At 44.2% G+C, this 25,599-nt stretch overlaps 1 protein-coding gene across 1 annotated transcript in view; it reads right to left on the bottom strand.

The window, feature by feature from the left end:
- Positions 1–24,431, bottom strand: part of CLIC4 (chloride intracellular channel 4) — a 109,661-nt gene extending 85,230 nt beyond the window's left edge. Inside the window, exon 1 of the mRNA XM_077481858.1 lies at positions 24,149–24,431. Coding sequence (XP_077337984.1) covers positions 24,149–24,217 — 69 coding nt within the window. The 5' untranslated portion in view covers positions 24,218–24,431. The remainder of the gene's footprint in view (positions 1–24,148) is intronic.
- Between the last annotated feature and the right edge of the window lie 1,168 nt (positions 24,432–25,599).

Genomic DNA, 25,599 nt, shown 5'->3' on the forward strand with positions numbered 1-25,599 from the left:
TTGTGTACTTACGAGAACATTTTTGGAGTTCGCCCTTCAGAAAATTCCATTTGGAAAGTTTGAATTGGATGTCGAAAATTGTGTACACACTAAGAAAATTGTACGATCGTGCCGCGTACAAAATTTTCCCTCCAATTTTCTTATGTGTACCTGGCTTTAGAACTTCTGTTGCATATTTGTCAGTCAGATTTTCTCTTTCAGTGGGTGTTATTGGTTCAACGTGGTACAGTAAGGCTTGGTTCACAATAATGTGTGCACAGGCCCAAGCACCTTGTGTAGAGCAGCCCATTAATTTAAATGGGCTACCCTACCAATAAAGGAATGTAGGGAAAGAAGTCTCCAACCCTTTTGTAAAATTGTACCACACCAAAACACATGCACATGGGGGGGGCACTGAGAATTTACGGCACCACTGCGCGTCTGCTAAAGAACAGCACGTTTCTCCATGTGTCAGGAAAGCATAAGAATTTGATTAAAGCGGGATTCCACCGTTTCTAACGTTTTTTTTTTTAAGGCATAGTGAAAATCAATATTATGAAGAAGGCTAACACTTACTTCTGTTGTTTCTGGCATCAGCAGCATGCCTTTGTCTCCTCCTAAATGACTTTAAAAAACCATCTCCTGACGGTTTCCATTTTGCCTGTGGGCATGTGAAGCCCACAGGCATCCTCTTCCGGGAGTGTGTGATGCTCAAATACCAGCATGCACCGCCCGATCTATAAAAGATCTCGCGCATGCGCAGTAAGCGCAATATCGAGCGGCGTCAACAGCCATGAAAAAAAAAAAAAGGTCCCAGGAGCCCATGCGGCAGACCGGAACGAGTGACCTGCGGATTAAGCCCCGCCCCCGTTCCGCATCGGCTCCTCCCCGTTCCGGAATTCACTGTGGAAGGAAATTTGAAATAGAAAAAAAAACTAAAGAAGACAGCTGGAAGGTAAGGGGGTTACCAAGCGTTTAGGGAAGGGGGGATCACATAGCCCTGGGAGTGTATTTTAGGGTGGACCTCCGCTTTAAGCCTTAGAAAGTTTAAAGGATATCAGGAATACCAGTCCTGGCACTGCATCATCACGACAATAAAGTCTGGCTCAGCCAGGTGCCTGGACTGACACACATCTCAGCGAACCGTTGAGAGCCTAAAATGGCCGCCTGCCCCTCCACAGCTTAGCACTCCAATGAGCACAGAGGAAGACGAGCAGAAAGCTATGCCAAAGTCTAGAGCTCTCCGCTCACGGAGCTCCGAAAACTGAGTGATCGAAGATGTTCCATCGCTTTTCAGTGTAGAGGGGTCGGGGGACAGATGTAGCATCGGACCAATGCTGTATCCATCTAGGCAAGTATAAAAATGGGAAGATAAAGTATACACAGCAATACTGCGCAGTGCTCAACAAAAAAAAGGGAATAAAAACTACAATAAAAGCTGCCAACACGCTAAAACTGGGATCTTTTTAGCCAAAAAAATATCGAAAGTGTAAAGTGTAAGCGCTCAATATATATCTATACAACTCTTGAGATAAAACAAGAGAATAGTAAACCCTAATGTGTGTACACATCTATGACAGATGATCACAACATGACCCCAAAAGGTGGGGATAATGATAACGTGAGAATAAACCAAATAGTGAATATAATGACAGTCACAACCTATATATCAAAAATAACTGGACATATAAGTATATATCTAAGTGAATAATAAATATATATATATTTATTATTCACTTAGATATATACTTATATGTCCAGTTATTTTTGATATATAGGTTGTGACTGTCATTATATTCACTATTTGGTTTATTCTCACGTTATCATTATCCCCACCTTTTGGGGTCATGTTGTGATCATCTGTCATAGATGTGTACACACATTAGGGTTTACTATTCTCTTGTTTTATCTCAAGAGTTGTATAGATATATATTGAGCGCTTACACTTTACACTTTTGAAGTATAAAAATGGGGACAAAAAAAATAAAAGAAACCCCTACTTCTCTTAAAATTTCTGTAGTAAAGACACATGCAAAAAGGTTTTGCCTACACTTTACCTGTAAAGCGAAACTAAACCCTTCTATTATTTTCAGCCAACGAAACTGCCATCTTGGCTTCTGAGCTTAAACTGCCATGCTGCTGCACACGATCAGCTGCGACACCAGTTGATGGCTGGTTTGAACATGAGAGCACAAACAATGTGACAGTTACATATTCCCAGCATGTGCCAGAATGTAACTCTTGTTAAAAACTATTAGAGAGAAGTAAACCTATTCATTTAAGTTTATGAGGTGGGAATGTAACTGTCACACTGATTGTGCTCTCATGGTCAAACCATCCAATTAATGGTGTCACAACTGATCACATATGTGCAGCATCATGGCAGTTGAAGCTCAAACAGAGGCCAAGATGGCAACTTCCTTGGCTGAAAACAATGGTTTACTTCCAGTTTAAATTGATGGGTTTACTTCTACTTTGAAATTTCACTTTAGACTACTGAGAACTATGCTTAAACCTGATCTCGGCCTCTTCTATATCCTGACCCCCGAAGATGGAAGAAGACACCCGGAGCTGTGCAATAAACTATTTTAACCCTTTTGTGTTGTGTTTTTTTTTTCCACAGGTGAATGTACCCCTACCCAATGTACCCCATATTCGTTCACATAGGGTGGGGGCTCGCTCGTCCCCACCCCCTTTCTGGCCGGCCGGGTAGCGTGCTCGGATAAGGGTCTGGTATGGATCTGGGGGGACCCCCACAACGTTTTACCGGCGTAGGGAGGTTCCCCTTAAAATCCATACCAGACCTAAGGGTCTGGTATGCTCTCGGAGGGGGAACCCACGCCAAATTTCTTTTTTTTTTTTTTTTTATATAAATTTGGCGTGGAGTTTCCCCTTGAGAGCTCATTCTCTGATTGGCCGTGGCAAAAGTCGCCTGGCCTGGGGCAACTTAAAGTCGTGTTGTAAGTCGCCCCAAGTCATGTTCAGGTCGTGTCCAAGTTGCCTCCAAAACTCATGTTGCCCCTGTGTGAACGGACCCTTACCTGCTCTGTAAAAGTTTTGCACAGAGTGGCCCCCGATCCTCCTCTTCTGGGGTGCCCCACTGGTGCTCCTGGCTCCATTACCGGGTGCCCACGGAAAGCCAATTTACATAGGGGCACCCATGCGGGCTCGCTCCCAAGTCCTGCTGCTGCGTCCATTAAAGCAGACAGCAGGACTTGGCCCCACCACCTGAATTTGCTTGACCGCAGTGGCTCCTGCTGCTAAAAATCTATCCAATGAGGTGACAGACAGTGTCTGGAGCACATCGCTGGATCGGATTGGTCTCAGATAAGAAAGAGGGAGGGCAGCTGCAAAGAAGGTTTATCACCTTAATGCAGTCTAGAGACTTTACAATCACTTTAGGCCTGACTCAGTAGACTCTGCAGTAATTATGTAGTAATTGCTTTTCAAGCTCTCCTCCAGTGTTCCTCTGAGCTGTGCAATTAATATACTATATGCAACCAGAAAGTGGTTCTATATGAATGGAGATTGACAAGCACCCGACAGCTCCTGGTGTCACACAGACAGCATTTGTGTGAGAAGCCAATATGTAACAAAAGAACAAGAAAGCAGATGGCAACCACACAACTCCAAAATACAAACAAGTCAAATGATTCTCATTTTACCTTACACCTGGTGTCAGGACATGAAGCAATTACCCTCTGCCCCCCCAGGTACAGGGCCTTCCTCAGCACTTTTTACAAACCCTGGCTTCCTCCCAAGACACCACTCAATCATGCATAGAAATCAAAGATCATATGGGGCCTGGGAGCAGCATTTTCAAGTGACTTGCCTAACAGATTAGGTTAATGTTTTTTCTAAGTGAACCTGCGTGAAAATATATCCTTATTGAAGTGTTTGTAGAGCCAACTCTATTATTCATTTTATTTTGGATAGACAAGAAAAGGGCTGTACACCAATCAGATCAGTGCATTTCTGCAGCAGGTAAGGCCAGGCGTGTCTAATCATCCCCTGACAGGAAGCCTGTACAAACTGATGACAGGCTGACACTGCAGCTGTCCACGGCTATTTCAATGTAATTGCACAAGGAGCCATTATAGATGTTGGATTGTCTGGGTCCCAAGAATACACATCACTAAAGTCAATTGCTGCATGTGAGATTAAAAGCGAACAGCCCTGGACAGCGTCAGCCTATCATTGATTTGTACAGGCTTCGTGTTCATGGATGATCAGAAAAACCTGCCCGTAGCTGGCACAGAAATACGCTGAATTTGGGTGGTGTATGGCCATAATCATCTGTGAGCCATAGCTGCATCCATGGCCCCTTTCAGGGTGGATAAAAAGCAATGAAACAAACAAAAAAAAAAGGATTTGCCATTTTAATAAAATGCTTTTGGGGTAAAAATCTATCTAAATATAGTTTTCTATTTAAGATACATTAATAATTTAGTTTATCTAGAATGGAGGCTGTATATTCTGCAAAATTAACTTTTTTGGAAACTTATTCAATAAATCCAAGCTCTGCAAGCTAAGATAACCTGTATTGATGCATTCACGCAATTTCCCAGTAACCATGAGATAGAACAAAGTTCAGGAATATTCCTTTATCTCATTGTTTTGCAAATCTATGTACACTAAAAACTGTATGAATGAATTCATTCTGATAATCACTGTTTTACTAACCTGACAGCTTATTATTCTAAATAGAAAACCTTCATTTTGTTTGCAAATATTAAAGATTTGAACTACCAGAAAGAATAAGCCGTTACGCTTAAAGAGCTCCTGTAATTTCAGAACCATTATGTCAGTGCCCGTTAGCAGGCATCCATTTAGCTGCTGCTGCCACCTCCCTCAACTTGTGTCACTGCCGCATTACCAGCCATCCCAATAAAGTAAATGGGACTGTCAGTGAGTCAACAGCGGGTCAGAGGAGAAGCGCTGCAGGAAAAATGACAGTTGCTGTTTAAAAAATAAATAAAAAAAATTGTGATTTAAATCAAGCCTTTTTACCAGCGATTTAAAGACACTTCATTTAAATCAAAATTCACCCTGGCCCCTTTGTTAAGCTGCAATACAAAAGCTTCTTTGCAATCATGCCATACCATCAGTCAGCATTGCAGAGAATTATAAAAGAGCTGAGAGTTCAAAATCAGTAAATCTGTGTATACACACACACACACACACCTTTGCTGGATGTTACTGTAAGGGCACTTTCACACTGGGGCAGATAGGCATCGGCGGTAAAGCGCCACTATTTTTAGTGGTGATTTACCGTTGTTTTTGCAGCGCTTTTTGGCCGTTAGCGGGGCCCTTTATACCCCCTCTAACGGCCGAAAAGGGGTTAAAAACAGCCACAAAGTGCTGCTGCCAATTGATTTCAATGGGCGGGGACGCTTTAGGAGTGGTGTATACACTGCTCCTACAGCGCCTCAAAGATGTTGCTTGCAGCACACCGCTCCAGCGTGAAAGCACTTTCACACTGGAGAGAGAGGAGAGGCGCTTTACAGGCGGTATAGCTCTCAAGTGCTGCCGCTGCCATCTCGGCTAAGGGGAGCCACCAGCGAAGCCTTGCGGCATCACAGCCAGCTCCCTACTGTGAATGCACAAAGTGTGCCGCACTTTGAGGAGGGAGGAGGAGCCGAACTTGGATGAATTTGTGGCAGCAAAGTCAGCCAGAAGTGGGAGTGGGTACCTGTCAAAACAAGGTACCTGCCCCCCCCCCCAAAAAAAAAAGTGTCAAATGTGGCACCTTTTGGGTGGAACGCTGCTTTAAGTGTATTTATCTGTAAACAAAACATAAATCAAGTTCCATTTGTCCTTTTTTTCAGCACATATTACAGAAATAATGCCAGAATCTGACTGGTTGTTGTATGAGCGAAGCAGACTTCCACACTGCAAAGTCCTTTGTTACTGCTGATCGGCTGTACCAAAGTCATTTCCATAACAAAACAGTTGATACACTTCAGCTGTCCATAATCCGAGCAACAAAGCTTCAGATATGTTCTGGTAGCAATCGAACGGTGGGAAAATGCAAACTTCCACCAGTTTTAAAACAAAACAAACAAAAAAATCTAGTTACTGTAGGACTACTAAAATAGTCGTATGTGTGTGATAAATGTATTTGCATAGTATGGAAAGCTTAGTTTTCAGAAAGAGTGCATAAACCAGGCAGCTAGAAATGAAAATAGGACACAAATCCCCCCCAGAGCAAACTCCCAGTATGTGGCACGAATAAATGACATTACGACAAAAGAAGAGTAATATCAGGTCAGAGAATGCCATTCATCAGTCACAGCTGTATGTCTGCTGCCAGACTCGAATTCAATGATTCGGGTTATAAATAAAAAGGACAATACAGCATCAGGTTTGACCAATATAAAAAGGACATTGGCTGCCGTGGAAATGATTAATCACTCAAAAGGAAGCAACACAAACAGAAGTAAGCAGGTTGGATTCCAGCCCGCTCGTGTGTAAGCTCTGTAGATCTTAGACCCCGGCACTACAGTTGTGTCGCGGTGGAGATCTGACAGTAGTGCCAAGGTCTAGGATAGGAGATCTGTGGAGCTGACATCCAAGCACGCCAGAAGTACAGCTGGAACATGTACCCTTGGTTCAAATCCATGCGTTTAGTGCGTTTTGCAGGAACGCACTACAGTCCTTTTAACATGGTTTCCTATAGGACACATTCACATCCATGCGTTTTTCAGCCACTGAGTTTCTTTGGAAAGGGTCCTGCAGCAGATTGCATTTTTTGGTGCAATAGACTTCAATGGAACCACACCAAAAACGTTGCATTTCGCTTTTTTTTTTTTTTTTTTTTAGTTTGACCATTTTTGATTGGGGTAAGCGTTTAAACTCTAACCCTAGCCCTTAACTCTAATAATTAAAACGCTAACACTAACCCTTAACCCCCAAAAAAATAAATAATAATGCATCAATCACAACACTAATAGGTGTGCATAAGTGAAAAATTAAGTTGCCAAACCATAAAATACACATAGAACAAAGTACAACAAACAATAAATGGGCAGAGCTGAGAAAAAAGGGGGGGGGGATTTTTGGTACTCACCATCAAATCCTTTTCTCTGTAGTTCACCGACTGACACAGCTCCTTTCTTACACCATTGGGTTATTACACCTCCTTCAGTAGAGGACTAGGCAGAACATGTTATGTTATAATAAAACTAGAACTTTATAGTTCCGCCCAAGGGGCAGTCATTTTAGGAAACAACCCCTCAGCCTGCTACTGCAACCTCAGTATGTCAACAAGCAGTATAACTTAGACAAAAATAGGAGGGGAGGGTGCTGTGTCAGTCGGTGAACTTCAGAGAAAAGGATTTTACGGAGAGTACAAAAAAAAAAAATCCCATTCTCTTAGGCCATTGGGACGTCCCCAAGCAGTGCCAAACGAGGGGTGGGAAAAGCAGCATAAAAACCTTCACCCACAATGGCATGTGGGAACTATTTTAATAAAAAAAAAAAAAATAATAATAATAAAAAAAGAGAATGTAAGTGCAATTGCAATTACACTGCCACCTGCAAAACTTTGCGGCCAAAGGAGGCATCAGCCGATGCACTGACATCTACCTTGTAGAATTTTGTAAAGGTGTGGACAGACGACCAAGTCGCCGCTTTACATACTTGAATGACAGACGCTTGATGTCGGAAGGCCAAAGGCCCTGATGCAATGGGCCGTGACCAGAAAGGGGGGCACCTGTCCCTCCTGGCCGGTCTTTCTGAGAAAGAGTCAGAGGGATCTCTCCGATATTTTCAAATGGCGGTTTCTGAAGCACCGATAACACCAGGTTCAGATCCCACGGGGGTAACGGTGGACGCACCGGAGGAAAAAAAAAAGACAGCCAAAGCCAATATCTGTCCCTTAATGGTGCTTAAAAGCGGGGTTCCACCCTAAAGTGGAACTTGCGCTCATCGGAACCCTCCTCCCCTCCGGTGTCACAATTGGCACCTTTCAGGGGGGGGGAGGGGGGGGGGGGTGCAGATACCTGTCAAAGACAGGTATTTGCACCCAATTCTGGGCATAGACTCCCACGGGAGTCTATGCTGTTTCCTGTCCCTGTGAGCTGTCTGCTGGGACACACACGGGTCCCAGAGACAGCGCGGACAATTCCTATTGCGCTGCGCGACTCGCGCATGCGCAGTAGGAAACGGGAAGTGAAGCCGCAACGCTTCACTACCTGATTCCCTCACCTAGAATGGTGGCGGCAGCAGCTGAGAGCCGAGCGAACGATCGTCCTCGGCTGACGAAATCACTGGATCCTGGAACAGGTAAGTGTCCATTTATTTAAAGTCAGCAGCTGCAGTATTTTTTTTTTTTCACAGTGAAATTCTTCTTTAAAGCCAATTTCTGGTCTACTCCTTGCTGTAAACAGCAGGATCCTGGATATAGAAAAGGAGCACAGACACTATCCTTTCTCCTCACACATGGAGATGTAGGCTTTCCAGGTACGATGATATCTTTCGAGAAGATTTCCATGCTCTTGGCATAGTTGGAATCAACGAGTCCGAAAGACCCCGGTTCTTCAACACCTGGCTCTCAATAGCCATGCTGTTAAAACCAGCGATGGTAAAGCAGGATGGAGAATCGGACCTTGAGACAGCAGGTCCTCTCGTAACGGCAGTCACCATGGGGCGTCTGCCACCAGGCGCACTAGGTCTGCGTACCAGGGACACTGGGCCCAATCTGGGGCAATTAGAATTACTGGTTTCCCCTCGGCCTCCACTCTGCAGAGCAGACGTGATAACAGTTTCAGCGGAGGAGAGGCATGGATCGGCTGGTCCCTTACCACCCCCAATAGGGCCTCCCAGCGAGCTGGGAGCATGAGTATGCTAGAGGGGAAGAATCTGTTTTGTGACCAAGAGAGGAACTCTATCTTGTAGCCTGAGGCAGTGCTCGACAAAACCCGGTCGCCAGGTCGCATTGGCGACTAGAATCAGCGACCTTGCGCCTGGGGCAGCATAGCTGGGGGTATCCCGTCTCCGTGGACCCCCCCCCCCCCGCGTGATCGCGTCGGGCCGCGCCGCAGGCGGCCGGTAATTGAGCCCCCGGCTTTGAGGCCTTCTGTGATCCTATGGTTCCTTCTGGAATCTGGCGCCCTCTTGTGGTGGCCGTTGGAATTACAACCAACAATGCTAATGGGCCAGTCTTTCTCCATCCCTTTACTTAGAACCCCTAAACAAAAACAAACAAAAAAATATTACACACATATATATATATATATATATATATATATATATAAATTTTTTTTTTTTTTTATTATTTATTCTAACACCCTAGAGAGTAAAATGGTGGTTGTTGCAATACTGTCTGTCACACCATATTTGCACAGTGGACTTACAAGCGCACTTTTTTTGGGGAAAATTTTTTTTATTGAATTTTTTTTTTATATTGTGAAAGATAATGTTACGCCGAGTAAATCGATACCCAACATGTCACGCTTCAAAATTGCGCCCGCTCATGGAATGGCGACAAACTTTTACCCTTTAAAATCTCCATAGGCGACGTTTAAAAAATTCTTCAGGTTGCACGTTTTGAGTTACAGAGGAGGTCTGGGGCTAGAATTATTGCTCTTACTCTACCGATCGCAGCGATACCTCACATGTGTGGTTTGAACACCGCTTTCATATATGCGTTCGCTTCTGCACGCAAGCTTGGCAAGACAGGGCGCATTTAAAACAATTTTTTTTTCTTATTTTAACTTTTATTTTTATTTTTTTCACTGTTCTTTTAAAAAAAAAAATAAAAAATGTGTGTCACTTTTATTCCTATTACAAGGAATGTAAAAATCCCTTGTAATAGAAAAAAGCATGACAGGTCCTCTTTTATATATGAGATCTGGGGTCAGAGAGACCTCACATCTCATATTTACACTAAAATGCAATTTAAAAATGTCCCTCTAAGAGCTATGGGCAATGACTTGGAGACAGGTGGGGGGCTGGGGGCTATCTTCCCCTCACTCGTCTCCATGTCAGGCCAGGGACAGGTCCAGATCGCCGTCACGGACCTGGCTCCTAACTTTTTTAGCTGGCTCCTAGATTCCAAGCAAATTTGTCAACCCCTGGCCTGAGGAAATCAGATCGCAGACCCATTGGTCGGACAGCCGAGAAGCCCACCAGGCTGCAAACCCCCAAAGGCAACCCCCCATTTCTCCACAAGGTCTATAGATACCGAGGCGAGTGAGGACTTGTTTTAACTGCTTACCGACCACCAGCTGTCATATGATGGCCAGGTGGCGCAGCTCTCATTGCAGGAAGGAGTCATACGACGTCCTCCCATTTAAACAGGGAACGCACATGATCATGCACGTGCATCCCTGCTCATTGGGCATGGCTGTTTATCACGGCCGATCACATGGTAAAGTCACGGGCAATCACAGATGGTTCCCCCCCACCGTGGACAGCGCATGCTCACAATTGCGCTGCGTGTACATGTCAGTGGCGGCGCATTCCCGGGAACACTGCTTGTCACCGACGCTGGTAAACAGCCACTGGTCAGCTGTTTACCCACGTGATTGGCTGTGAAAGGATCACAACCAATCACTAAATGTCAACAAACCGCTGTAACTAGCTGTTACCGGGTTCTCCTCCTCACAGACCAATCGTGTGCGAGAAGGAGATTGCGGTAACATCTCGTTACCGCTTACAGTGTACACCAATCACACCGATTGCCCCCCCCCCCCCCCCCCATAAAGAGGGCCTGTCACCAGGCCATAAGAGTACCTATTTGCAGCCCATGCCTCGAAGAATATAGATTGGGGTGTTTGCTTTCCAAAATGGGGTCATTTTGTGGGCAATTACACTGTCCTGGTGCTCCAGAACCTTCAAAATTGTGATGGGTAGCAATGAAATGAGAAGTGTTATTTATGCTCCTAGAACGCCTGAAGATACTACTTCAATGTTGGTCCTCTGTATGTGGCCAGGTTGTGTAAAAGTCTAACACACGTGGTTTCGCCATACTCGGGAAGAGTAGCAGAATGTATATTGGGGTGTAATTTGTTGTATGCATATGCCGTATGTGAGAAATAACCTGATAAATGACAGACAAAAAAAAAATAAAAAAAACACACCCACACACACACACACTCTTAATTTTGCTAAGAATTATGGGGAAAAAAAAAAAATAATAAAAAAATCTCACCATGCTACCTCGGAATGTCTACTTTCTAAAAAGAGGTCATTTGGGAGGTATTTGTACTTTGACTTGTTAGTGTCTCAAGAAATGAGATACACCTGATCAGATGTGATCAACTTTCAGGTGATTGGCACCATAGTTTGTAGATATATAGCAGTATACATTTTTGGCCAAAATTTATGATGAAAAAGATTAGCAAAACTTTATGACAAACAAAGAAAAAGGGTTTTTTTTTTGTTTTGTTTAACTAAATTTAAGTTTTTTTTAATTTTATTTATAGCACAAAAAATAAACACTAGTGATTAACCACTTCCCACCCGGCCAATGCACATATACGGCCGGGTGGGAGCCGTCTACTCCTGATAGGACGTTCAGGAACGTCCATCAGAAGTAGCGGGATCGAGCGCGTGCCCGCACAGCGGCGCGATCCCGATGCGCCCGTGTCACCCGGACACGGCGCATCTCAGATCGGCAGGAGGGCTCTGTGATTGGCCCTCCTGATCAAATGACGGCCGTGTCCAATCACGGCCGTCATGTGATGTAAACAAACAGCCGGTTGCTAGGCAATCGGCTCCTCCTCTCCTCACACAGAACTCATCGCTGAGGAGAAGAGAGCGGATCGCTGCAGCCGGCTGATGATCAGTGAGTATGAGCTGTTTTTTTTACAGCTTTTTACTCACTGATCATCAGTCTAGTGTACACACAAATCACCACACAGTAAACACACCACACAGTATAAACACAATGTCCCCAAATAATAAAAACACATGTCCCTAATAATAAAAACATGTCCCCCACATATGTCCCACTAAAATCACATGTCCCAATGATTATCTGCACACATATGTACGTGATCACCTGCACACATATGTACATGATCATTTGCGTACATGTGTCCATGATCACACAAACCAATTATTATATACTTAACGGATTTTTTTTTTACCAAAAACATGTAGCAGAATTCATTTTGGCTTAAATTTATGACAAAATTTGATTTTATTGGATTTCTTTTAAAATAGAAAAAAGAAAATATTGTTTTTTTTCCAAATTTCCGCTTATATCGCAAAAAATAAAAAACGGAGTCGTGAATAAATACCACCAAAATAAAGCTCTATTTGTGCAAACAAACTGAAAAAATTTTTATTTGGGTACAGTGTAGCATGACCGCGCAATTGTCACTGAAAGCTGAAAATTGGGCTGGGAAGGAAGAGGGCGAAAGTGCCCTGTATTGAAGTGGTTAAATACCCCCAAAAGAAAGCTCTATTTGTGTGAAAAAATAAAAAAAGTTTTCAGTCAGGAGAAGGGTACAAAAAGATCTTCCAAGGAATTAGATATACAAATGGAACACAGCGAAGACAGTCATAATCAAGTGGAGAAAATGTGACAACAGTGACATTACCAAGAATGAAAAAAAATAAACACACAACGACTAGAAGAAAACTGGTCAGGGAGGCTGCCAAGAGGCCTACAGCTACATTAAAGGAGCTGCAGGAATATCTGACAAGTACATGTGACAACAATCTCCCGTATTCTTTAGATTTCTGGGCTATGGGGTAGAGCGGCAAGATGGAAGATTTTGCTTGTGAAGAAAACCATCCAAGCCCAGATACATTTTGCCAAAACACATCTGAAGTCTCCCAAAAGCATGTGGGAAACTGTGTGTTCTGGTGTGATGAAACCAACGTTTAACTTTTTAACTACAATTCCAAAAAGATAGGTTTGATGCAAAAACACTACACATCACCAAAAGAACACTATACCCACAGTGAAGCATGGTGGTGGCAGCATCATGCTTTGGAGTGTTTTTTCTTCAGCTGGAACAGGGGGCTTAGTAAAAAAAAAAAAAAAAAAAAAAAAAAAAAAAAAAAAAAAAAAAAGTAGAGGGAGTTCCGAACAGTTCTGAATGCCAGTCAACATTGGCACAAAACCTTCAGGCTTCTACTAGAAAGCGGAACATGAAGAGAACAACTTTCAGCAGGACAATGACCCAAATCAACAAAAGAATGGCTTCTCCATAAAATGTAAGTTTTGCAATGGCCCAGAACTGAATCCGATTGAAAATCTGCAGGGTGGTCTGAAGAGGGCTGTGCATAGGAGATGCCATTGCAATCTGACAGATTTGGAGTGTTTTTGCAAAGAAGAGCGAGCAAATATTAACAAGTCAAGATGTGCCATGCTGATTGACTCATACCCAAAAAGACAATGCTGTGATAGTCAAAAGTTTCTTCAACAAAGTATTATAGTTTAAGGGTGTGCACACTTATGCAACCATATTTTATTTTTACTTCCCTTCACCTAAAAGATTTCAGTTTGTTGCTCATCTGAGTTGTACAGTTTATAAGTCGCATAAAAAAAAATAAAAAAAAAATAAAAGGGTGGAAAAAGTTCTGAAATATTTATATTAGTCTAATGTTTTTACATCACAGAAACCTGACATTTTAAAACAGGGGTGTGTAGACTTTTTAGATTCAGCAGTCTATAGATAGATATACAGTGTAACATACAAGTGTAAACTTCTCTAGTAAAAGCTTGTGCCGGACAGATTCCTCCCATGTGTCCCTATCGGATAGTGAGGACATTCAAATGACCAACTGGTAGGTTAGAAGGGCGTTGCAAACTTCGACCTAACAAAAAGTTGATAATTTGATGTAACTGCATCTGACTATATCACCGGGTCTATGTACAATTTAACGTACTTCAGTTAAAGAAAAGTCAGATTAGGCACTTTTGCATTATCAGCCCAGTGTGAAAATGGCTAGGTTAGTTACTTTAATGTATCTGGACAATAGGAGCAATGTATAGGTCATCCCTGCTGCATTCAAACACAAAGATCCAACTTAAAGGGTACAATGGGTGCTGCAGAGCCAGATGATACTGTACTAAAGCCTTTGGCTAGTTCTATCCCTTTTTCCACCAATGTGAAGATTTGAGTGTTTGCGTATTGTATGTGTGTGGCCATGGTCAGTCAAAGTCCTTCATGCTGTTCCACAATGTTGATGCAATTGTGCTGAGTAATTGTTACCCTATAAAAAGGGGCCGTGTGGTTTACAGCTGAACACACATGCCAAGATCTATTTAAAATGGGAGGATTAGCATAGGTCTTTATGGCAATAAACAATGCCACATCTAGTAGTGCGGACCAGAGACTACTGTGTGCAAACTCCTGGATGTCTTCAACAATGGAGTAGTTATATGGGGGTCATTAATCAAATAAACACTGTACCAATCTAAAACTGTCACATAATAAAGCTCCAATATTCAGATTTCAGTTCTAGATAATCGGAAACAGCAGAAGGATCCTCACACACAAACTGCTGTTTGGAGAAAAGACTGCATTCATTGTAATAAATTCAGAGTGAACTGGAAAATCCTTAAAAATAAAATGCCATCAATAAAGCGCTCATTTTTTAAATTTACACGTTGAACAAACCCAAGCTTTATTTTATTTCTGGCACAAGCCCATGCTAACAACTGGCATAAGTAACCAGACAGACACACCCAAAACCTCTGGCTACATGTGCTGCCAACCTCCATGTTAGTGTATGTCTTCAACACAGATGACTCATATGTCAAAACTATGCTTGCATTAAAAATAATGGCTACTTCACTGTTAACAATAAAAACCCCCTAATATGTGTGGGGGAAAAAATACTTACAGTGGTGGATTTTATGAAAGGACAAGTAAGCAAAAGAGAAATGTAAAAATAGTTCTATTCTAAAAGGCTCACTTATAAAATAAAAGCAAAACTCTAATAAGGTGACTTTTGGCCCACATGTAAGCCTTTTCAGAACTTTCCTCTTGTGATCCTCTCTGCCTTTGTCCTAGTAACGCAAGTAAGCAATTTTTAAAAGAACATGGAAATATTATTCTTGCAGAACTCATTTACAAATTATTAAAATGCATGCCATTTCTGGTGACACCACTTTTGAGGGCCTGTTCAACTGCTGTCTGACACATCTGTAAGGCCCCTCTCACACTGGGGCGGGAGCAGCGTCGGCGGTAAAACAGCGCTGTTTTTAGCACCGCTTTACCATCATTTTAACAGCGGTATTTGGCCGCTAGCAGGGCAGTTTTACCCCCTGCTAGCGGCCGAGAGAGATAAAACCACCGCAAAGCGATTTGCCGGCGGTATAGCTGCTCTGCCCCATTGATTTCAATGGGCAGGAGTGGTGTATACACCGCTCCAAAGATGCTGCTAGCAGGACTTTTTTTTACCGTCCTGCCAGCGCACCGCTCCAATGACAGACCCCTCTAGGCCTTCACACTGGAGACACAGCAGCAGCTGTTTCAGGGCACTTATTTCAGCGCTGTAGCGCCTGCAAAGTGCCCCAGTGTGAAAGGGGTCTAAAGGACTGCAAGGATACCTGGTGTAAAAAAAGGCAAGCAAAACAGACTTGCTTTCATTTAACCTTGGTGCACACTATGAACTGCATGTAAATCGTGCAGGGACTACACCGCATTCCTGTTTAATTCACATGCCATTCAGTGTGGTACGATTTGAGTCTGTTCATTTTTCGCTCTGCATTGCACCAAAGTCGTGCATGCTGCAATTTTGGAACTGCACTGCAACTGATTGCATGGGACTTTTGTACACCATGCAATCTAGTGCTGGCAAACATGCGGCATTTGCGATCTGCATTTGAGGTGTTAAGATTGCAGAGACACCCACAGAGAATCACAAGGACAGTGTAATTTGAATACAGTACAGGAAACGCTCACGGCATTTCACACACCACATTAGTGTGAACCTAGGCTAAAATTATAAAATCATAGATGACTTGCCACATTGTAATTTAATTAGTTGTAGCTACTCCGATTAATCTGAATGATCTTAAGGTTTGAAAAATTACTTTGTGAAGATCCCAACCCATTTACTGCTTTCAATTCTGTGACAAGTATTCACTATGCCTAGACATTGCTCTGTCACACATTAGGAGGAGGGAGGAGGGCATGCTGGGAAACCAGGAAGTTGTGGAAAGAGATAACCAGCAGACAGGCAGAACTCACAACATTGAAAAGGAGAAAGATTTTGGATGGGTAAATAGAACTATTGTTTACATTGAGGTTCTTAGGACCCTTTCACACTGACTGTTTTGTTCAGGTCCACCTGTCAGTTTTGTCGGCGGACCAGAACGGGCACCCCATGTTAGTCTATGAAGCGACAGATGTCAACAGTGACATGTCTGCAGACATCTGCTAAAATCAGATGGATGGCCCTACGTTCGCATCTGTCCCTGGCGGATCGGTGAGATCTGATGAAAAACGGACATGCTGACCGTTTTCATCCGATCTCTCCCCAACAACCAGCAGCGCTCGACAAGCCCCTCCCCGCTCAGTGAGCACAGAGGGACCCGCCATTCGCCAGCTCAGCAAAGATCAACGGAGAGATCTCCTGCTGAGCTGGTGGGCAGAGGCAAATTCTGTGGCAGCAGATCCGCCTTGTGGGTTCACAACTTGCCATGTCACACTGAAGTTCAATTACGTGGGACTGAGCAGTGAAAGGAAAACCATGTATTTTGCAGTGTAGGCCTGTAAGAGCTGACGGCAAAAAAGAAGAGCATATAAAAACAAGAATTAATCTGCCACTGATCTTGCTTGCAATCTGAAACATGATTGGCCGTTACTGTTCTTTGACCCTCATCACTGATGTCTGCATAGGTTTTAAAGTACTAAATTCACCAATTACTTGCTTAGTAAACGATTCCTTGCTACACATTAAACACTTGGTACTTACTAATGTTTCACTGCATCCAAGCTTCCTGTGCATCCCCAAATGTCTTCTGGGGAAAGGCACACACCCAATATTAGTCACTATATTACATTCATCAAAACAACATATCCCATGATACTGAGTGGAAGTGCATGTGTCCCCTCAATCTTTTCCCTGCGCTGACATACTCAGGCAGCCACATTGAAGACACCTCTGATCCACCTTCCAGAGAAATGATTGACAATAGCCCTTGTGTTCACATTGTCACTTTATGAATATAAGGAATAGCAGAGGCATGCATTTGTGTTTGTTGTCCTCTTAGCCTGCCTGCTTGTGTCAGTACAGGCAGCATGCACAAAAGGGTGGTTCTAACCACAGTGTGTAGTATTCTGCAAAGGGGCCACCCTAAAAATGGAAAGTGCAGCCAGCACTGGGGGAACCAGTAGAAGGGAACGGCCACACACACTAAGAAGCAGCATAGATTGTTGGAGAGGGTCTCAAAAACACTTAGGGCACTTCCACACTGAGGCAGTTTAAATGACATGCTTTTAATCCCCCAAAGCAGTTAAAGATAACCCACAAAGCGCCATACATCTTGATGACGCCCGGGGGGGGGGGGGGGGAGGGTCAAAATGTGCTGACGCATGTCCGGCTATTTTAAACAACTGACATCCTCCCTGGAACGCATACTGAGCAGCGGCGAACCCGGAAGAGTTGCTCTCTTTACTGATGCCTGTTTTTTTTTCCCCATATTTTAGTAAGTGGCGCTTGTTATTGTGTGACCCTGCAGTACTTCACTTTTAGCTTCTCTTTATTTTTGGGAGCCTGTTGGATTCGTTTTTTTGACAATCCCCAAGACCACTGTTTATATGGAGAGTTTGAGGAATTAATCCCATCTCACCAGATCAATAGATCGCAAGCGTATATGATAGGGGTGCACCGAATGGGTTTTTTGGTGCCGAAACCGATACCGAAAATGAAAAATACACTAGGCCGAAAACGATACCGAAAATGACTGTTTTTAAAAAATATTTTCATACAGCAGATGGTCAGAGACTGGGGACATATTACAGGAGATGGTCAGAGACTGGGGACATATTACAGGAGATGGTCAGAGACTGGGGACATATTACAGGAGATGGTCAGAGACTGCAGGCATGGTACAGGAGATGGTCACAGACTGCAGGCATGGTACAGGAGATGGTCACAGACTGCAGGCATGGTACAGGAGATGGTCACAGACTGCAGGCATGGTACAGGAGATGGTCACAGACTGCAGGCATGGTACAGGAGATGGTCACAGACTGCAGGCATGGTACAGGAGATGGTCACAGACTGCAGGCATGGTACAGGAGATGGTCACAGACTGCAGGCATGGTACAGGAGATGGTCACAGACTGCAGGCATGGTACAGGAGATGGTCACAGACTGCAGGCATGGTACAGGAGATGGTCACAGACTGCAGGCATGGTACAGGAGATGGTCACAGACTGCAGGCATGGTACAGGAGATGGTCACAGACTGCAGGCATGGTACAGGAGATGGTCACAGACTGCAGGCATGGTACAGGAGATGGTCACAGACTGCAGGCATGGTACAGGAGATGGTCACAGACTGCAGGCATGGTACAGGAGATGGTCACAGACTGCAGGCATGGTACAGGAGATGGTCACAGACTGCAGGCATGGTACAGGAGATGGTCACAGACTGCAGGCATGGTACAGGAGATGGTCACAGACTGCAGGCATGGTACAGGAGATGGTCACAGACTGCAGGCATGGTACAGGAGATGGTCACAGACTGCAGGCATGGTACAGGAGATGGTCACAGACTGCAGGCATGGTACCAGAGATCAAAGCAGCCTCACCAGTTCCCCTCAGATGCAGCCTGCCTGATAAAAATACATGCACAGTGTTTTCCATGTATTCCAATGGCTTTAGTTCACACCATGCAGTCAGTTTCTGGTGCAGAAACTGACTGCATGGTGTGAACTAGAGCCATTGGAATACATGGAAAACACTGTGCATGCATTTTGTGCAAAAAAAAAAAAAGCACACGGAACTGCATCTGGTGTGAACTGGCCCCAAGCAAGCTACCTGGTTCCATTCCAACAGACTTCTATTGGGAATGCTCATATCGTTACCTCACATGGCGATAAAAACCTAGCTGGGTCAAAATCAAGATTATTATTATTTTTTTTATATGGTCAATAAAGTGAGTACAGCCTTTGTCCTGTGACCTGGTTTATATAGCATGGCTACATTCACACAAGTGGCCAGAGGTAGATAGTTTCAGAAGCAAACAAATGACTTTTGGATGCAGCAGCACTGTGGGCACAAAAAACGTGATTTAGCTGCGGACAAAACTCTGCAATGCTTGCCCTGGGCACACTCATTCCCCCTTATGCAGCTTGCCAGTGTCTAAATGCAGCCTCACCCATGCCCGGATCTGTGCGGTGATCTCCGTGTGTCACGGAGCTGTGCATTGAATTTGCCTGGGCGGCTGCAGTAACAATGTCCCGCCTCCTGTAATCACGTCACGCTGATTCAATGTCCTGCCATTGGATCAGTGTACCGTCTGTCACAGGAGGCTGGACATTGTTACTGCAGCCACCCAGGCAATTCAATGCACAGCTCTGTGACACACGGAGATCACCGCACTGTCGGACGGGAGGAAAGGAGGAGGGAGGACAGAGGACTGGGGATGAGCCAGGAAAACACCCGTGCAATGGTGGCACCAGGGGGCGGAGCCCCGCATCAGGCCCCGCACCTATTTTCGGCCCCATTATCGGCAAGATTTTCCTTTCGGCAATTTGCCGAAAACACCATTTTCAGCCGATATGTTTCGGCGGCCGAAATTTCGGTGCATCCCTAGTATATATGACCAACAGACTGCAAAGCTGAGGGTTCATAATTTAAGGTAAGTGGGGTCACAAGAGGGGAGTGTGGCACACAGCACCTGGAATTATCACTGCAGCACTAAAGCACTTTATTTTGATTGGAGCACTTTGCACAATATGTGAGATACATTTTTTTTGTATTTATATGAATATGTAGCACTATAGTAATATATTCCATGAGCACATGTATACTTACTAATGACTCATTCTAGCCCCATTCAGCTGCCAGCTGGGAGATCCCTGCAATTGTCCAGAAAGGACCATTACCTTATTAGTCAGGCAGTACACCCTCCCCACACCCCATTGTTCACATTCACCTGTGGGCTGGGTCATTTACCAGCCAGAAACTGAATTGGGCCTGGGGAGGAGTCATTGGTTGGTATGACACACCAACAAGGGAGCCATTTGTGGGAATGTGTCATGTATGCCAGCTCACTTTGGTACCACTTCTATGATGAACAATTTATTTTGACTTTCACAGCCATAGCAACAGGTTCTTAGGGCTAGCTTACACTAGTGTTACCCTGAGGTGCGATCTATGTTCAAATCACTATTAGAAGGTATTTAACAGACAACGAGGAGGCGTCGCACAGCCTCATTGCTTGCCTTAACCTCCTTGAGCCATGTACTAGCATGTCACAAGTTGGGGAGCGCCCTAAATTCAGCTGAATAAGTTGCGTTCAGCAGGTGGTGACAATTTATACTCTACCATGATCCACAAAGCATTGCAGCCAATGAATATATTCTTCCCCCCTTCTGCTGTCTTTGCAATATAAAAGGAGGATTGTTTGGGGGTGTTAACCACTTTAGCCCTGGACCATTTTGCTGGCCAAAGACCAGACCATTTTTTGCGATTTGGCACTGCGTCCCTTTACCTGACAATTGCGCGGTCGTGCGACGTGGCTCCCAAACAAAATTGACGTTCTTTTTTTCCCCCCCACAAAATAGAGCTTTCTTTTGGTGGTACTTGATCGCCCCTGCGGTTTTTATTTTTTGTGCTATAAACAAAAATAGAGCGACAATTTTGAAAAAAAAAAAAAAAAAAATTCTACATTTTTTTTTTCCAAAAAATATCGCGATCAGCGATTGATTGGTTTGCGCAAAAGTTATAGCGTTTACAAAATAGGGGATAGTTTTATGGCATTTTTATAAAAAAAAAAGTATGGCGGACACATCGGACATTTTTGACACATTTTTGGGACCATTGTCATTTATACAGCAATCCTCTGATTTCCCATAGGGGAGAGCGGCGCTCTGACAGATCTGTCCCTGCACAGTGTGCAGAGACGGGCCTGTCATCTTCCTGCTCAGCGGGGATCGACGGAGCGATCGCCACTGAGCAAGCGGATGTCCATGGGGTGGATCAGCACGGATCCGCCCCGTGTGAAAGAGCCCTAAGGCCCCATGCACACGAGGTGCCGGTGCAAACTCTGCTGAACACACGTTTTTTAAAAGCTCGTTTTGCCACGATTTGGCGGCGTTTTACCGCATTTGTGTCTAGATGCGTTTAGTTAAGCTAACATCATAGACCCTTCCCAAGCTCACAAAAACAGTATTAACCATTTCAGCCATTTTGTGAGACCAGAGTGAATAGCAGCAGCTGTGAGAGCAGCAGTGTACTTGTATTTAGCGTGTCACTTGCCACAAGTTGAGGATTGTCCACTTGCCACGTCACAAGTTGAGGATTGTCCACTTGCCACGTCACAAGTTGAGGATTGTCCACTTGCCACGTCACAAGTTGAGGATTGTCCACTTGCCACGTCACAAGTTGTGGATTGTCCACTTGCCACGTCACAAGTTGTGGATTGTCCACTTGCCATTCCAATTGTTTAAAATATTTTAATGGTTTTTCATCATTTGCCATAATTTTTGAGATTTTTAATGTAAAAAAAAAAAAGGTCACCTTTAAAAAACGCTCATAAAAATGAAAAACGCAGCAAAACGCGATACCGGTGTTTTGCGTCTGAAACCTGGAAAACGTTTGCTTCTGAACCCATTTTTTTGCTTCTGGAAAAACAAGGTTAAACGCAACTGCATGAAAACGGCAAAAAACTAGACTGTGTACATGGACACATAGGATAACATTGAATGAGTTCAGGGGCAGTTGAAAAAAAGTGTCCAACTGCCTCTGAGCACGCGTTTAACAGCGTCTCGTGTGCATGGGGCCTAACAGTGTAGAAAGAGTACATTCTTTACACTGATAGTCAGGGTCCCGATAATCAGTGCAGCCTCACCAACGCCCCAACAGTTAAGAAAAAAAAAACATTTCTAATTTGCAACATTTTATAAAACAATGCTTGCCCTGTTAAATTTAGAAAAAGTAAAACACTCAGTGGTTAAAGATCACCAAAAAGAAAGCGGTCTCTAGAAGATGATAAAAATGTCATACAAGGAGTACAGTACAGTACAGTGTTGCATGACAGCACAATTGTCATTGAAATTACAACAGCACTAAAAGCTGAAAATTGGCTTGGGCAGGAAGGGGGTGAAAGTGCTTAGCAAACTTTGGTGCAGATTCCTAACTTTTGCTATTCTGAAGAAATACATGTTAGTCTGGGTCCATGTGTAAAGTAAAGGTCAATGGAAGTGATTTTATAATTATCAATCAACTGCTGCACCTGCAGGGCTTCAATGAGGAAAGTGACAGTGTCTGTATCCTTTTAGATGTGCTTTCCCTTTAGGAGTACCAAAAAAATAAATAAAAAAAAAAAAACGATTTTTGCTGCAGAGGATGCCAGAAGAAAAATAAAAAAATAATGTAACTTGGATCTTAGTGCAGACTTCTGTAAAAATCAAAAATCCAAACCACATAAGCTGGAAATGCCATATCTTGGGGGGGGGGGGGGGGGGTGTACACATTCTGTGTAGAGAACACCTCCATGTTTCATTTTACAGAAAATTACAGGAGCTGCAGATTAAAAAATGAATATTTTACAATAACATTCAATTACAATATGACTTGTGTTGTAGCTGTATAAGATAAATAAATAATAATAAAAAAATATTTCCTTCTTGTATTTGCTTTTCCCCCCCCCCCCCCCCCCCCATGAAAGTGGAATTACCCTTTAAAGTGACACTAATGCCACATACACATGACCGGTCTTTCTGACAGAAAAGGTCAGATGGACTTTCAACGGAGTTACAACGGACTAAACTCCGTTCGAAAGTCCATTTGTTTTGAACGTGATGACGTACGACGGGACTAGAAGAGGAAGTTCAATGACAAGTGGCCAATAGCTGCCCTTGCGTCGTATTTGGTCCGTCGGACCAGCATACAGATGAACGTGTTCCTGATAGGAATTGAGTCCGTCGGACAGAATTGAAACACGTTTTATTTCTAGATCCGTCTGAATTTTTAAAAGAAAAACGATTGGCCTATCCCACACACGACTGGACTATCCGACGGAATGATTCCGTCTAACCTATTCTGACACCGGCCGTGTGTATGCGGCATTAACGTTCGGGAAAAAAAATAATAATTTTTTTTATAGAGAGATAAACCCTTAGGAGAAGCACTCCCCCGGCATGGGTTACCTTGCGGGGACGCTCCCCAGTCCAGCATTTGGCGTCCATAGACGCCGCACCTCTCAGCACCCAAGTCATTGGAATTGATTGACAGCAGCGGGAGCCAATGGCTGCGCTGCTATCAAGCAAGTAATTTTTATTATAAAGGTTTTACAACACGTTTGGCCCCGCCCCTGAGCTTAGTTGTGAGGAGCAGAGCGAAACATGTTGGGGGTGTGGCCTGTTTGGAGTCTAGGCTACAGTTGTCATTCTTTCACTGATTCCAGACAGATGTGTAGCTACAGGGATTCCCCATTTGTCTCAATTCATAGCAGGAGCTGGGACGAGCTCCATCCCATGCCAGCGCTCCCAGCGGTGGATGCTTGAGGATCTACACACCCCACTTTAGAGAGCCTGAGCGGCACACAAGTAATATTAGATCACCAAGCTATACATTTGGAGGTCAGCGGTTCTACTGGCCAGAGATGTACTTTTGTTTGTTTTGGGGCACTATAGCTTAGTGGCCAAATAAGCAGCATCAAATGGTGACAACACCTGCTACTGACGTTGCCATTGGTCAGTGACCTTCTACTGTATGATCCCCTAAGGATCAGACACATGTACTCCCAGGATCAGGCTGAGAATCTAGAGCTCATCCATAGTGCTGCACACATGATGGGCCAGGAGGGCTGTGGTAATCTCCCATGCACCTGCCCATCCCTCAGAGGTCAGCCTCCATACATAGAAGGAGCACATCTTCTCCCAGCTTAGTCCAGGTCACAGAGCTCAGCACATTCGTGTTGTATAAGCAGCCCATTCACTAGTAAGGTGACATCATGGTCCACAATGGCCAGTCCCCATGTGCAGTAAATGAAGCCAGGACATGGGAGGAGGGACACTTACCTTGACAAACAGTTCAATGAGGTTGTCTTTGTCCTCCTGCACTCCGTTGTGCGGTACAGAGATAGACATGCTGCTCTGATAATGTTAGTCAGCCAACTCTTCCCGGGCTCTTCCCCTCAGCTCCCTCCTCCTGCCTTCTCCTCACACTTTCCCCGGTCCCGCTGTGTAGTAGAGTGATGGTGAGCAGGGAGAAGGCGCTCAGTACAATGAAGCTTCTTCTTCTTCTTCTTCCCTGACCGCCTATGTAACGGGACTTTACTGGCAGAAGAGGCACAGAAGAGGGAGGAGGAGGAGGAGCAGGGAGGGGCGGCCGCCCGCCATGTGGAGCCTTGTTTAACCGCTTCACTCTCACAGTCTAGTGTAGTAGAAGCTGAGGAGAGAGGAGGGAGGTGAAGCGAGGAGAGGAGGGGGGGATCACTAATCACTTCTTTTTTTCCTTTCAGTTTTCTGTTGGAAACAGCCAAGGCGGGCACAGGAGGTTCTCACATGGACATTCCACATAGGTTTCTGGAGAAATAGTGCGATTTCACTTCTATTAGTAATACAGCCGTCAGCATTGTGAGGGAAAGTAAGGGGAGACGCCTTCTTCACGATCACAAAACGTTATGCCTAGTAAGCATGAGAACATCACAACGAAAATACCACTTTCGGAGCGCCTGTGCAATAATTCGATTGTTCGTACGTAGCTTTCAAAAGCCGATCGCGACAGTTCCTGAAATTATTTCACATACGATAACAGAGGGACTGAATTTCGTGTAATTAGTATAGTATTTGTACGGAAAAAAAAACTGACCAAGACCAGATGTGTTTGGAAAAGAAAGACTACATTAGAATCGGTGGCGGCTGGTGTTTTTCTTTGTTGGGGGGCAGCAAACAGCCACCCCCCAATCCCCTGGTCGGCTGGTGGCACCCCACTGCTCACCCGTCACCCAAACCACCCCCTGGCCGGTCATCCAGCACGTACCCCATCTAGGCTCCAAGCGAGCAGCGCCGGGGTCTCCTCCTTCTCTGCATCACTGCGGCTTCCACCCACCTCCTCCTATGCGTGCAAGAGGATCGCCTGTCCTTTCAGACAATCGAATGATAGGTCTCACGACCCGCTTGCTGATTTCAATGGGAGGAGAATCAGTGTGAGGATATCGATTATTCATTCACTATTCACTCATTCAGTCTAATACCCACACTTATTGGTCTTAGATTTCAGTCTCGCATGCAAAAAAATATAAAAAATGGACAATCATTTGTCCAAAACTCTTATTGTGTGTACTAGGCATTACAGGAAAGGCTGTGTTGGCTTCCAAGGAAGGTCCCAGGGCCCTCACTAATTGATTTCTCCATATATAGTCATATTAACCACCTCAATACAGTGCACTTACACCCCCTTCCTGACCAGACCAATTTTCAGCTTTCAGCGCTCTCACAGTTTGAATGACAATTACTCAGTCCTGCAA

Source organism: Lithobates pipiens, unplaced genomic scaffold, assembly GCF_037356315.1.
Source record: "Lithobates pipiens isolate NorthernLeopardFrog02 unplaced genomic scaffold, aLitPip1_a1.2 Scaffold_16, whole genome shotgun sequence".
NCBI classification, from domain to species: domain Eukaryota; kingdom Metazoa; phylum Chordata; class Amphibia; order Anura; family Ranidae; genus Lithobates; species Lithobates pipiens.